General features: G+C 41.1%; 1 protein-coding gene across 1 annotated transcript; it reads right to left on the reverse strand.

Annotated features, from left to right (window-relative positions):
• Positions 1-109: 109 nt before the first annotated feature.
• LOC112979725 (putative lysosomal acid lipase/cholesteryl ester hydrolase) lies at positions 110-14,690 on the reverse strand. Its single transcript, XM_026094121.2, has 9 exons — positions 14,359-14,690; positions 12,592-12,712; positions 8,754-8,952; positions 8,259-8,368; positions 7,452-7,588; positions 5,803-5,949; positions 4,118-4,189; positions 2,901-2,972; positions 110-2,084 (listed from the first exon to the last, which is right to left on the reverse strand). The coding sequence occupies exons 1-9, from the start codon at positions 14,476-14,478 to the stop codon at positions 1,851-1,853; spliced, it is 1,212 nt and encodes a 403-aa protein (XP_025949906.2). The 5' UTR covers positions 14,479-14,690; the 3' UTR covers positions 110-1,850.
• Between the last annotated feature and the right edge of the window lie 1,092 nt (positions 14,691-15,782).

Genomic DNA, 15,782 nt, shown 5'->3' on the forward strand with positions numbered 1-15,782 from the left:
TGTTGTACGGATGAATAGCTGTGAAAGACAGACTCTGGATTCTCTGTCCCCAAAATTCACATGCTTTCATGAAAAAACATGAAGTGAAACAGAACACATCACTCCGAACTCCAAGCAGGACTTCCAAATTTATTGAAAATATCTCAAGCGTAAAAAACATTACGCATGTAGCTCTTGCTGTATCACACACTGTCACAACGGCTGTTTTAGCCACTTTCAATTCCAACAGACTTTCTTTCAGCACAGCAGTATGAAGCAAGTACGGCTGCTACGAATATAAAGCAAACTTAAAGGTCCTACTAGGAATCACAACTGAAATATCAAGAACAACTTTTTCCTTAAATGAAACCTGAGGACTCCCTGAGGTCTGGATTAGGAGTTAAAAAAAAAAAAAAAAAACACACACTTGATTTATGGCTTATGCATTTTTTTGCAATTTGTTTACAAAAAAACCCTCTGTCTCAGTTAGAAATGCACTATTTGCCATGCCATGCGAAAAACTGTTCTTCCTGTTAGGATTATGGACAGAGATCTGGGTTGAACTCCAGCTATGGCACAGAAATTATTATTTGGACTAAGACAACTCACTCTGGAGATTCTTCATACCATCTACACTAGGCTTGTAACTTGCACACAATTCAGAGGAGCCAAAGTCCTCCACGTGGTCACTGGAAAGAGCAAGGCACCTATGCCAGAGACAGTGAGAGCTCCAAGTCAGATCCCTGAAGCAGAGGTGAATCCTCTCCCCCCATTAAGTGCGGGCTTAGCCCCATTTTACGGTGGAAACTGAGACAAACAGAAAATGAGACAAATACTGCCAGGCTTTACCAAGGTGTTTTGAGGTTCCTGAATACAATGGTGGCAAGCACCACATAAGCAGCTAAAAAGTAAACAGAACTTCAAAGCAGCAGCTGATTAAGGGGGAAGTCCCTACAAATGAAGCCACTTGAATCACAGAATAACTGCTTTGATTCCTCCCTGGCCAGTAGGATACTGGGGGGAATCTTGTTTTCTAGTGATCATTTTACCAGTGCAAACAAAACACCAGTATGTTACATCATTCTATTTGAAACTCATAACCTATTGACAGAGCTAACAAAAAGTGGTATTTCCTTTAACTATTTGGCTTGTTCCAGGAATCTGCAAGGGTATACGACAATCCTATCCATGGCTGGTACATGAAACATGAATGGCTTCAGGGATGCCATTGAAATCAAGAAAAATGCAGTAACGAATCAGTCCCAAAATAGGAGATTTCAGCTGACAGTGGTGATATTGTCTGGCTTCATGACAGTTGTTTTGGGCAACATTCAAAGAGAAAGTCATTTGATGTAGCTAGCTTGTAAGAGATGGCTAAAATAATAACACAGAAAAAAGTTGCTAAGTGCTTTCTAAAGTACCAGCACCAAATGGGATCACTGCAGTACAAGGAGTACCTCTAACAGGTACTCAGAAATGACAATATACTGAGAAATGACAGTGCTTTCTGCACAGCAAAATACTAATTGTTTGAATTTTCAAGCACCTGAGGTGCTGAGTGGACTAACTTGTCTTTTAGACATGTCACTAAATCTATATGCATATGAAATACTCCCTCTGTGCAAAGTCAAACTCGTGTTTTCCGAGCATTACGCCACTGTGTGCAAAATCAGCAGGAAACGATGAGGATTTCTGCAGAAGAGAGCAATAATACTGAGAAAACCAAACCAAATATGAATCCAATTCAGTAGTCATTGCTGGCATTTTAAAAATGCATCATAAATACACAATGTAGCATCATTGCCAAAAAAGCACAAGCTTCAGAAAGACGAATTTCTGATGGACTAACCCTCATGAAATACCAATCCGGTTTAGAGATATTTCCTCATCAAGTTCATTATTTCATTATACATGCGGTAAGGTGCATCAAGACCCCAGATGAAATCCAAATGTTCCCATTCTGGAATGTTTTTGTGGTAAACCAAGTTTGTGATCTGAGTGAGCAGCATGGCAACATCCTTTGGGTCTGCCAGCCAGTCCTGTCCACCAGTCCACACAGCAGTTGGCACAGTCATCTCTTTTATTTTGTAGAAAGGGGGGGTAGACTGAGAAGGGAAAAAAAATGGGAAAACAAATATACAGACATTAGAAAGAACAAGTCTTCAGAGTAGTATTAAACTGCAGGGTAATACACTAGCAACTGTGAGAGGAACATGTCAGATTACCATCTCCTCTCTTTTGCTCTTGGGCAGACAGAGATGGAGATAGAATACTGGCTTTAAAAAGAAGATGCAGCTCCTACAGTTCTGCAACATTATAGCATGTGTAACAGGAAATATGTGGTTTGGGGAAGTTACAAGACAGCTGTGTAAGGCTAGTGTGTAGTGGGAAGTCTGGGAGAGTGTATCTCATTCAAGTATTTCCAAACCCTAATCAAATATTAAAAGTGACTGTTACTCAGAGTAAGATACTGCAATCTTTCCCCGTCACTGAACTGACAAGGGGCAAAATATTTTTAATGCTGTGCACAGCAATTTAGAAACAAACATGGGTGGAGATTAAACAGGCTGAAGATAAGCACTGTATATGAACTGCCAGTTAGTTCCTTCTTGTGAGACGTGCAGTGGGATCTAATGATCTAAGCATGCAGGACACTAATTAAATCTTATCAAAAGGATCACCCCCAAGAAACAGTGTGCAGGCACAACTGTGTTTCCAAGCATGGACTCCATACAGATCAGTAACACCTCACAACACTCTAGCCCTGCCTTTTTTCCACAGAAAGCAGTGGATCCTCAGTCTGGGTACTGGACCACATGCAGCACTATCACATCACAGTCTAAGGCAGCATCAACAGAACTGCCCAAATCACTTTTATTGTGCCTCTCAGGAACTGTAACACATCTGTAAAAGATCTCTACCTGGTTGTAGTGAGCCATATTTGCAGCCTTGCTTCCCCAGTCATAAGCTTTGAGTTCCCCAGATCTCACAGCCTAGAAACGAACAAATATTCACACATACAAAGAAGAATCACAACGCTTCTATCAAACATTTTCAATAGAGAAAGTAGGATTAATATTTACCTACCCAATGAAACAAAGGCAACTGACACAGGTAACTGTGAGACACCGGTATTAACCAGGACAAGTATCGTTGCCTTGCTCAGTGTCACAGGCATGGGAAATATTAACACTCAAGAGGATCATGCTTTGTCCCTTAAGATTCCACACGCTTTCACAGCAAAATAGGAAAGATTAAGGAAAACAGTTTAATGTATCCAAAGCCAGGATGTGGCAACTCCATGCTTACTTCAGAAATATTTACAGAGCTGTCTAAATATATATAAACACAGCAACAAAGCTTTCTTATAAAGTCTACTCTGCATCATTTACCACCTATTATTTTTCAGAAACAGCAGTCTACGCAATGAGGATCTGAAAAAAAATTAAAAAGTCTTCACAAATTTCCTTCCAGACAACACTTAAGCAGCTATGTACCGCAAAACACTCCAGGCCCACATTCCTTCTGAATGGACTATCAAGCCCAGCTACAAGATCACAAGTAGCATTAACCACTGCTTCCATGACAAATGTCTTCTCTCATCTGTCAGTGTATAGCTATGCCTGCTGAGCAAGCATCAGGCACAAGAGCATCACAGGCATGAAACTGTACAATGAGGTGAAGTGCAAAATACACTAACAAAATATATAATGAAATCAAACAGAATGATACAGAACAGAAAACCTGCTGCTTTTCACTGGCTAAAATATAGCTTGTAATCAAAACAAGGTTTGTTGAAGGGGGAGCAAACGCTTGTCACGGCATCTTTCTGAGTTACTTTTCCTGCTTGTATTTCTTGCTTGTATTGTTTGTTGGCCTGAAATACTTAAAATTAGCATGGCTTCAAAAGAAATATACCAAATTGGGGATTGGGGGGGGGGGAGGGGAGAAGGAGCTGGCATCAGAATCATTATCATAAAAGCAGCTGCAGTGAACAGCTGCCATTCTGACAAATTCATCTGGGATATACTACATATATATTCTGATATTTTATTCTCATTCCATTTAAATATCAGAAGACACCAGTATTCTACAAACAAGCTAAAGCCATGGACATTTGAGATTCTGAAAACTCTACCTGGCTCCAGTGGATCATGTTTTGCACAGATGTGCCTGCAGGACAGTGTGTTGAATACACATCCACTCGACTCTGCAACAAGATAATTATCATGGTTTATTCCTCACAGTGCAACAGTTGGACCTGCTATTGCTTTTTGAACAACTAACTGAAAATTTTCCATTCCTCTTAAAACTGTTCTAACAAAAAGTTAACTGAAGCCATATATACAGAAGAGGTAAGCTGTTCAGATGCTTTGGGGATTACTTACCATTAACTGCAGAACATTTGGCCAATTTAAATTAAACTAGAATATGGGATTATTTTTTGATGCAAATCTTTAAAGCAAGAGTATGACCACAAACTCTCTCTTTTTTCCTTTCTGTTTTTATTTAATATAAGATGTGAATGTAAGCCTTCCCCTGGGGTACTGTGAGTCCAAAGACAAAAGTACTGTTAATATGATTTCAACTCTCGGTAATAAGAGTTACTAGAAGCAGAAATGGAACCCATTTAACTTTTTTTCCCCAGATGAGTGGAATGCAAAAATGTAAAGCACAGAAAATGAAAACTAGAATTACACAGAGAAATAAAGTATACGCATGTGCGCATATACATGTGTATATGCACACACAAACACAGAAAATAATTTAACACAAAAAAGTTTACAGCTGAACTTTAAACATGATGATGATATCCTTTAAGCTTAAATACTTAAAACCACTTTTCAAAAGTGCTAGTATTGTAAGAATTGGGAGTACATTAACTAATATTTAGATGCACCTCCTCAGAAACCTGGAATTATTCTACGTCTACACTGGTAGCTGCCAGTCCAAAGTGATTCAAAATCCCATACGCCTTGAGTTAAGAAGTACATAACATCCGGGGAAATATATTATAATTTAAATCCTAGCAGAAAAAAATTATTATCCACCACTAAAACCATGAACACTGTATGCACTGGGCAAGAAATAAGGCATAACCCAGTGCTTTCACCTTGATGTAAAATATACAAAGTGTGCTCTTTGGCAGACAGAATGATGAAAAAAAAAAAAGCTGATTCCATCCTATTCCATTAAAATAAAACGTCCTCAGAGTTCATCCACCTGTGGGGTATACTAACACCAGCTTCTACTGATTTCTGAGAGTTAAGAAACACTTCAAGAAGCATAATGAAAAAAGGTGTTCTCATGCCAACTGCTGTTAATTAGCTTTTAGAAAATAAAAATCCTATGAATTACCCCTCTGGAACTAGGGCCACAGTTGAAGGTATCAGCAGAGGCAGAGACTGGCACCAGAAAAAATAACTGCACATATCCACCAAGAAATCAGAAAAAATATCAACAGTTCTCTTGACAGTGATGGAAACCAGTATCTTTATTCCTCTCTTCTTTGCAAAAGGATTGAAATACTTGCTCCATCACCCATGATATTAATGTACTTTTCTTACCCATTTCTCCAACAGACCTAAAAGAATTTATTTTGACTTTCCAGTATCTTTTTAAAAGGTTAATTCTATCCATTTCAACTGGACAACTTTGAAGTTGAATTCCCATTGACACCAAAGAAAGATCTATATCCAAACTCAGTATGATGAAGAATTTTTTTTTTTAAATGCATGTGAAGAGCAAGCGGTTCAGTGGTACACAGTCGATAGTGTGTTAGAGTTCACAGTAAGTTAACTACTCAAAGTCATCAAAACATACCATATTCAAGTTTCTCTCATTAAAACCACACAGAAGAAAGAATATGTTGCCACAAAGGTCATCAAGAAGTCTGTGGGTGCAAACATGGGTAGCAAGCCACTTCAGCAAATAATTCTGAGGAAGGAATTGTTTCTTTCCAAACATATCCTACAAAATAACAAACGCAAGAAACAAACATGTAATTGCATAAGATGATTTGGTTTTAGTTTTTATACTACAGCATTCTTGAGGTAACTACTTCCGTTTGCACTGATGACAGGTAAGTCATATGAAAATGATCTATCCTCTTATCAACCTTGCTTACAGTCCAATGGGAAGGTCAAAATTAGTGCCTCTGCTACAAATGATGCAGTCAATTACCCCCACAAAAATTATATGGAAACAGAGTCCTCCAAGAATTTCAAACCTAACCTCAAATTCCAACTGATTTTAAACTCAGTATTTCACAGCACTACTGCACAGATTCTTGTCATTAGAATTGTTTAAGGCCAAATATTTTAAGCTGTATCTGCTAATAAGTGGCTTTTATATTTGCAACTTCCTCTCTTCTAACCATGTAAGAAAACAAGTCGCATGAGCTGCAGTGGCCACTTCCTCTTGCTGTTTTTAAAACCTCCAAGGATTGCAAAATGACCCACTGAGCACTTAAGAAGTGAAACAACCCTTCAAGCATATGCCTGACCCATGGGTTCATGGCTGTCATGTACTCCTACACTCAGGCTTTTTTGTAAGTCACCATGACAATCAAGTTCCCTAGCACAACACAAACATCTGCACTGCAGTAAAACAGAATGTCTTACATGAGGGCACCAGTCAACAACTATCCTGATTAGACAAGTTCATTACATGAGGAATAGGAGATGACAATTGTTAGCATCACTTTTATGCTAATTGCCTCTGGAAAAGGAAACTAGTCATGTGTGCGTGCACACATACACACGCATTAAATTTATACAAGGTACATTAGAAAAGTGTTTATCTCACAGAATGAATAGCTCTGTGTGGGAATCTCCATGGGTAGTGCAAAGAATGGTGCAAAGATGGTTAGAAACGACACGCAGTGGGGTGTTCACAATACCTGACTTCGGGCACCTATTGCAGCCTGACAGCCTGCCTACATTCCCTTTCTTCTTAACAGAGAATGGCATACTCCTCCACAGAATGATTCACAGCACCTAAATAAAGCTGCTGCTCTTAATCATCCTCTGAAGAAGCCTCTTCCAATACTAAGTGGTTAATTGTGAAACAAATATGTTAAAGTTCATGGAAATTCAGATACATTATATACATTCAGATGCATTCTACATAAAGCTATCAAGACACTCCTAAAACAGACCAGCTATTTAATTAATCCTGGGATTTTTGTAGCCACATTCTAGACACATGTAAGTCAGGAGAGAGAATTTTATTCTGTTATATTGTACTTGCAAATACTATATTTTAAACATACAAATTGTCATATTAGACAGCAGTAAAGCCGGAGCAGCCACTGTTGACTTCCAAAGCATTATAATGGAAAAACTGCCCTACTATTCTTGTGCAATATGTTAATCTCTAATCCACAGCTATTAACATCCTTTGCTACACTGCTTTCAAACAGAAAGGGACATTCTTCATTTGGCTTAGAATATTTATACCGAAATACAAACCTTGAGGAGCAGGTCAGGAAACACACCCAATTTTACCAGAGGGCTAGTGGCAAACTTGACTGTAGCTACAGGTGCCAAGGCAAAGAACATTTTTATTTTCTTAGCCAGGTTTGGTGAAGTTGAAAAAGCAATGAAAGCTGTAAATAATATGAAAATAATTAACAAGTCTCACTGACACAAGTTAGATCAGAATTTTAGCTGGCTGTAAATGTGTAAAATCTAAAATCTGTGAAACGTGCAAAGGTATTTTTAGATTATTACCAGTCTGGAAATAGTACTGTACTGATTTAGTTTGATTGTTGTCTTTAGCATCAGTTTAGGTATTTTAAATTCATCTAACTACTAGAGAACACAAATTAAACTCAGCATATCAGAAGGATTTTTCTTCTGAAAAACAGGTTCCAATAACATACTAACTAACCTAACAAAGTTCTTTCTATCTACAAGTCTAAAAGCACCTGAGTCAGGCCATGCATATAGCAAAATATTCTGGAAAGGGAAATTTTTATTCCACATACTTCTGATGATTCTAGATCTCATTATGTATAACTTAAAATATTTCCTTGAACAGAAACCGTACTGGTGGCTACCTGTGAATTCGATTTATTATTTTCACAGGTTCCTACTTTAAATAAGCACATAAAGGTTAATTCTTTTCTTTTTAATGTTAATGAATATTCCTAGAAACAGCTAAAAAGCAGAAGCAGTATATTACTGAAGCCTTATTTTCTCATTATTAAACCAGATATGTGAAATTGTTATCAAGTCAAACACAGCATGTTCTAATTAATGCATCTCTTCACATACCCATTGTGGTACCCTGCGAATGGCCAACGTAAAATACTTGTTCCTGGCCAGTTTTCTTCAAAATAAAGTCCACAAAGGCTGGAATGTCATACTTAGCCATTTCATCAAAGCTACAAAGCAAAGATAAGAAGTTGGCTGTATAAGTAAAATTATCAGTGTGGAACAGCTACATAGAGCTTTACTGCACTGTAGATCAGTTGTCTGGGCATAAAGAAAAGCTTCCTTTAGATGAAGCAGAATGCTCTGGTGATTGAATCTTCACATAAAGAACTACCAAAAGCAATGAGAGTTCTGCTGATCATCTGTGAAGGCCCCTATACCAACCATAACACTCCCCTTACTACTACATATGTGACAGCATATGTTATCAGAAAAAATGCCATATATTCACAATGTGACTGAATTGAGATGATAGGCAAAGAAAGGAAGATGAGCCAGTTCACAAACACCATTAAGTTTTTCTGTTTCTTTAGTTTCTCTACCAAATGAGGCTACCTGAAAACCCAGAATTCTTCTTGCTTCACTGTGAAGTGTATATGTTTCCTGGACCAGGTGTTCCCTCTGCTGTTTCCCAGCCATACATCATAGCCAGCATCTGCCAGCATAAAGCCAAGGCTGTTGTAATCCAAGTTTGTGATCCAGTTACTGCCATCTGCAAGCAAACCATGCTGCAGAAACACAGCAGGCTTTGGACCTGAAAAATAAAGACAATACCAAATTAGGATGCTGAACTGTGGAAATGCAACATCTCTGCTACTGGTACTGATATTATCACTATCCAGCTCCCTTCCATGACTAAAACTCTGGCAGAGTCCAAAGAGCAGTATGGGTAGCCAACAAAGGAATCAATGTTTCAAAGGCCTTTCTCCCCTTAACTTAAGTAGTTGAAAAGAGCCAAGGTCAGGACATGCATGAAGTTTAAAAAGCCTCTGCCCCGATTCCCCCACCCCAAAAAGGGAAATTATGAATTTATGTGAAATGCAAATAAAAAACCCTGAAGGTTCCTGCTCCTAAACAAAGAAATCAAAATAACATATAATCCTTTGGGAGAAACATGAACTTCAGAAAACCCAAAGACCTGTCTCTGGATCTTGCAATAGCAAAAGTACTATTTTTTCTGCTTTAATAACTGGAATTTGATAGGTGGTGATGCTAACTCAGTGCTAGAGATTAGTCAGGAATTCACCTTTTTCAATGACACATCATTCTACTACAATACTAAACTCTCACAATACCTTCTCCATTGATAATTTGGATTTAGATCTTTCAGCAGAAACAGCCAAATCACAGATATCTCTGTCGCCACACCCTACATTCCAGGTCATGTCCATAGACATTTGCTGTGGATTCCAAAACCCAAATTATAAATATTCCTTCCCTCCTAGCAACCTTTGTATCTGTATCTTTGATTCCTGTGATCAGGAATCTTTTCAGTATCCGCTTTTCCTATTTTGTTAAAACAAACAAACAAACAAACGAACAAAAACTGCAGTACACAGTTCCTGCAATCAGCAAATTCCTGGGAAAGTGAAACCGGCACTAGAGCTAGCATAGTTCACCACCACTTTTTACTCCACTGTTCTTACCATACTTCATTGTTTTATTAAGAGCATGCAGGATTTTCAGGACTAACATTAAATTTGTTTTCAACAATGTTCATTTTTAGTTTTGATGCTTCCCCCCCCCCCCCCCCCTTTTACTCAACTCAGATCCACCAACTTCTGTTTTTTGAAAAACTCTCCCCTCGGGCTGCTACTCCCATGTTTCATAAAATAGGAAGGATAAAAAGTATTTAACTATTTTAATAGTTTAATTTTGTCCACTGATTAGCCACCAATTTCTGCTAGTTCCTTTTTCACTTATAAAGCAATCAGCAGATCTACATGTGAAATGCACAATCACATGACAAACTGACATGGACAATGATAATTTTGTAGAACCTTTGTTCCTAAAATCCCCAAAGGGGGAATGAGGGAGGGAGAATCTTAAACTATTCTCTCCCATATAGAATATTTTTTTCTAATCACCTCCCTCCCCCCCGAAATTCTAAATGCAAAACACACTTCAAAATTTAAGTGACTCCCATTCTTACCATGATGACCCCTCTCAGTATTACAGCTGCAACTCCTTTCAGTAACACAGATTTATTAAATTATAACTGTAAGGGGAATAAATAAGCTTACCGAAAACAATTAACAGAACCACACTTCAGGACTACAAGTTCTCACAGCTGACAAAAACAAAGAAGCTGAAGAAGAAATTATTTCCATACCCTATTTAACCATACGATGCAGGCTTTTTTTAGATTTTTAGTTAATGCTAAAACAAAGTCACTGATGTTTTGGTTTTAAGCTCTCCAGACATCGTCCCACTTTTTTTTTTTTTTAGTTGTGGAACCATAGGAGTTGGGTTGTTTTTTTTTTTTTTTTTTGCAAAACGTCATGTGATACCTAACTGCAGTGGATCCTATTCACATTAAGTAAGTATTTCACAAGAAGAATTATGGCATACATACACCAGGTCAGCAGTAACACATCATCGGTATCTTCTGAGAAAAGATACAAGGTCTATAAAAACTTTAGATCAACATGAACTTTGAAATGTTCATTCTTCTTCTAGGACATCATACTTCCTCAAACGTGCTTAGTAATCCTTGTTTTTAAAATTAAGGTACTTTGCAAAACATGAACTTGGGGTCGAGGGTGTGGCAAGGGGAATGCGGAGAATTCCCACAGGTCAGGAAACTTCTGTTTGCTTATGTCATAGATGAAAGAGCCAACAAAAAAAATCAACACCTGCAAAGGCAGCCTGTCTTTTCCCTGGGGACTTTCCTGAATTTTTAAGTATAGAGGCATCCGTATGATATGACTGGCATCATCCGTGCACTGACATTCACACATCTACCTTGTGAGTGATAAAAGTTAGGGCAAATATCCTAACCCATATAAAACCAGCAGTTAAGGTCAGGCAGACTCTTGTTTGGCCTTTGGTAGCTAGAAGGTCTTTTCTCATAGGTCTTGTTCATACCCCAGGCTGCAGGACTCTTTCCTTATGTAAGCTGCATATTTATTCCCCTCACTGCAAGTTTTTTAAGTTCAAAAGGCAGTCTGTAGGATATGCACGGTTTCCGTGCAAATGGGCAGCTGTTGCACATGTGTATTTGTATGAAGAATTTTTTGAAAAGGGCGATGACATAATTCATGTCTGTCAAATTCAGTGATTGCTGTTCAGATAGATGAATGCCATTTCTGTACACAGAGTAAGAGTATAGCAAGTTAAAGGCTGTGTCTCTCTTCTTCCACATACATTTTGTCTCATTTTTAAAGCATCCCATCACTGAGTCCTTGCAAAAACCTTTGCACATATTTCTCCCTATCATTTAGTCTCAGCTTATGCTACTGTTTTCTTTCTTCCCCCCATGACTCACCACCCAAACACCCCTGCATCCCTTCCCACAGTTTTATGCCAGCTTTCATAGTAATTCTTACAACAGCCAGTTCTCTTCCCCAACCCCCTCTATCAAGTCACATCCAAAAAATAACATAGTCTGGGCTGACTGTTGTCAACAACCTGTTAGGTATTCTAATTTGCAATGCATTTTTAAGATGTATTGTACTCAGCATGTCCTGAAGGGATTTTACTCTTATTATAATGTTTACCTATTTAAGTACCTGTGTGCAACATGACATCAAAGTAGCATGCAGTATTGCTCTAGCTTGTAATTTACTGCAAAGGCAGCTTCAAAAAGGTTAAAATTAACAAATTAATTCTTATTTCATGCAGAAATCAGGCTGTAATTATTTTGTGAATGTTCTCCTGGGATCTTTGGTAGTTTGGTTATATTTCATCAAAAGAAAAATATTAACTGCCCCTACTTCTGAAAATGGTCAGGTAATTTTAACAAAATTCTTCTGTATAAAAAAAAGTATTTTTAAAAATGTGCTTTGAAACAACACAACAGCAACACAATTAATCAAAATATTTTATTACTTGGGGGGAGGAAAAATAACAGGACAAATTTCTAGTAAATAGAAAACACTGGGTGAAAACTCAGGCACTTGGCCCCTCAAGAGTCAAACAAAGAGTTCGCATTCATGTCACAAAATAGAAATGTCAAGAAAACACAGCTTTCTAAATTCTTGTCCCTTCCTTTACTCAAGTCACTCTACAAGTGTCTGATCTATTTGAGCTATAATATTCACTATTAAAACATTCTCACTGCATAGGTCATAGACTTTAATCTTTGTCTGGGTTATTACAGGGGCAAAAGTTTTGTAAATCAAAGCAATCTTTTTTATGACTTCCCTTTTTTCCGAGCAGAAATATATCTTACCTTTGTTCCTCTCATAACCTTTTCTTCCATAAGGAATTCTGTTAACGGAAAGGATGTATCCATCTTCTGTTGTCACCTCATACTCCTCACTAGGGTATCCCCTGAAGGCAATAATTTGACTCTGAAGAAAGAAAAGAAACTGCCTTGGAGACAGACTGTCACCCTCCCTAATTCATTAACATTTGTAAGGTACTCTGGGACCCTTGCACAGAAGGTGATGTAAAACTGAAGTACGCAGCACGAATGTGCCACACTACTCATCTCTTCTATGCAGACAGGTTTTCTTCCGAGACTCATCCTAACACAGAGTCAGGACCTACCCTTAGCACAACCCTAATTTAGCAGTCTGGGAGGTCTCCCTACTCTGCCCTCATCCACTGTCCCAGTAGCGAGACATTTATAGTGAGAAGGGGGATCAGAGCATTGAAAAGCAGTCTGGGAAAAGGAGATCACACTAACAAGGCCAAGGCCTGAGACACGGAAGCGGCAGATAAAAACTGAAAACAATGCCTTCTCTCAAGAAAAGCAGTATTTTCCAGTAACAAACAAGTGATCACACCAAAAGCCATTAGCACTGCAGCTGCGTATCAGCGGGGAGAGGGGGAGAAGGAAGAGTTCATCTCTCTTCTGAGGGGAAAGACCTTAAGAACATTTCAGATTTGGACATGAACTTTATGCCTAATTCTGTTGCACAGGGAAAACGCCCACACTGAGACACATGCTGAAGTGAACCACAGACACAACAACTTTGAAACACTGTGGTTGCACTCTTCGTGTGTGCGAGCTGCTGACAGTACCACCTCAGCTTGTGGGTTTGAGTGCCATTTCTTACTCTCCTCCCTCGTAAAACTGTACTTCCGTTGCACAGCCTTTAACTGAGTCTGCTGACAAACCATATGAGAAAATAATAATAAAAAAATTATTCTTAATACTATGATTTCATGAGCAGTTTTCTCTCTCATCACTTACGTCTCAGCCTTTTCATTATTTTCATTTGTTGCACCAGGCCCAAACTACTTAAGGATAGAAAACTTGCTATTGTTTCTATGACACCAACTCTGCTTTGAGAAAATGTAAAAAAATGCAACAAATAATCTACTCTTAGGCTGTAGGACACAGAAGAGAAATGCTCTGGGTAGAGAATTTAATTAATTAATTTCTGTTAAACATATCTTTAGTCATCTACAGTGACATTAATCCCCAAATGATTTTAAGACTAAATTCCAGTAGCTTTAGACTAAATGACTGTTTTCAATACAAGAGATGAGATTTAGATGACATTAAGGACTCAACCGTTTCTTTTCATAGAGTTTAAACGCTTCTGGATTGAAATCTCTTTTCATATATGATAAGTGGCGCAGCTCAGATGGGGGAGAGGGAAGAGCGACAGACCCAAGTTACCGACGCTAAATACTTGCTAGAGTTGGCTGCTGTGGCAGAAAGAGGGGGAAAAAGCCTGGGGGGGGGGACGACGTCCAGCGGCAAGGCAGGCGGCTGCGAGGAAGGGGCCGAGAGGACCAGGCCGCCCGCAGGTGCGCGTCCGCCCCGCGCGGATCGGGCCACGGACACGCGAGGGAGCCGCCGGGAGCGAGGGGAAAGCAGCGGGAGAGGGGCAGGATACCGGCGGGCTGACCCGGGCCGGGGCCCTCACCGCGGCGCGGCCCGCCGTGCCCAGCCCGCGCGCCGCGACGGTTTAACGGTCCCGCTCGGGGCCACCTGCCGCCCGCGGCACCTCGGCGGCGCCCCCCGCCGCCGCGCGGCACTTACGATGTTCATGTTCGTCTCGGGATCCACATTCCTCCTCCCTCTGCCCGCGGCGCCCGAGCTGGCGGCGCTCTGCAGCAGCAGCAGCAGCGCGGCCGCCGCCGCCGCCGCCAGGCCCCGCATCCTCGCCCTGCCTGCAGAGGATCACCCAGCCCCGCACGGCCGCTTTTGTGCCGCCGCCGCCGCCGCCCCCGGCACCGCGTGACCTGCGCGCAGCGCCCGCCGCGGGCCGCCGCCGCCGCCGCGGAGGAGGGCGCTGGGCCGGCGGCGCCGTTCGGGCCACGCGGCGCGGCCTATCGGCGGCGCGGGCGGCCCCGGGCCGCGAGCCCCCGCGGGGGGGGGGGGGGGGCGGCGGCACCTCCCGCCGCTGCGCGAAGGGCCCGCGCCGCGCTGCCGCCGCGCTGCCGGGGCCGGCGGGGGCGCTGGGTGGATTTGGCTCCCCGCGGCCGGAGCGGAGAGGCGCCCGGCGCCTGGCCCCGCCGGAGGAGGCCGAGTGGCCTTGCACATCGGCACGCTGCACGCCTGCGTGTCCGCAAGCGCCGACACTTTGTAGGACTACAGCGCATTGTCAGGCGTTGCACGGAGAGGTCATCTATCCCATAGCTTTGAGCATCGCCTAAATATATCGAATCTAATACAAGCAGGCTTAAGTTACATGGTGGCATGCACGGTTGCCACCACAGCTTCCAGCAAACCTATCTCCTTGCTCTGATGCAACTAATTGGCATGGCATGGCTGTAATCTCCCAGAGAACAGTGCCCGCGGTCAGAGGGCGTGCGGCCGTGCTTGCAGAAACTTGGACTGAATTCAGTCCTGAAGTATAATGTAAATATTCATGTTACTAGGTCCATAGCAGTATCCTCGGAATAATACAGAAACCTGAAATAAAATACACAGTGGTAGAACAGGAATGTGTCAAAGAAGAACAGAAACGTTCCTGATTACTCAGAGAACATTAAGATTTTCAATTAAAATCTTAATGCTTTCCAGAAACCACATAAGAGAGTTCTCAATTTTCTCCTCTCAAGTATGAGAACACAGGTGTCGGCTCACGATACGAGCGGAGGGGTTGGGAAGCAGAAAAGATCGTATGATGGAGCGGGTGGATTGCAGCGCCTGGATACAACTGAAAAACTGAAAATCACAGCTTTTAGCGAGGCTAGTAACAAGACTGTGTTACACTGCTAGGCAGCCAGGCTCCCCACAACCCAAAGCCTTGGTCCCCTGCTCTGCGAGCCAACCAGTTGTGCCAGGCACACGGGGTCACAGCGCACCACGTATGAACGCGTCCAAGCTCCCACGCTGCAAGTGTGCGCAACAGGCTGCAGAAAGTAAATCCCGAGCTAACTATGTCTCAGTCTCAGCATCTCAGATTTGCGAGTATCAATTCTGCAACTTTGCACGAGAAATGGAAGAATTCTTCCACC

Source organism: Dromaius novaehollandiae, chromosome 6, assembly GCF_036370855.1.
Source record: "Dromaius novaehollandiae isolate bDroNov1 chromosome 6, bDroNov1.hap1, whole genome shotgun sequence".
NCBI lineage: Eukaryota > Metazoa > Chordata > Aves > Casuariiformes > Dromaiidae > Dromaius > Dromaius novaehollandiae.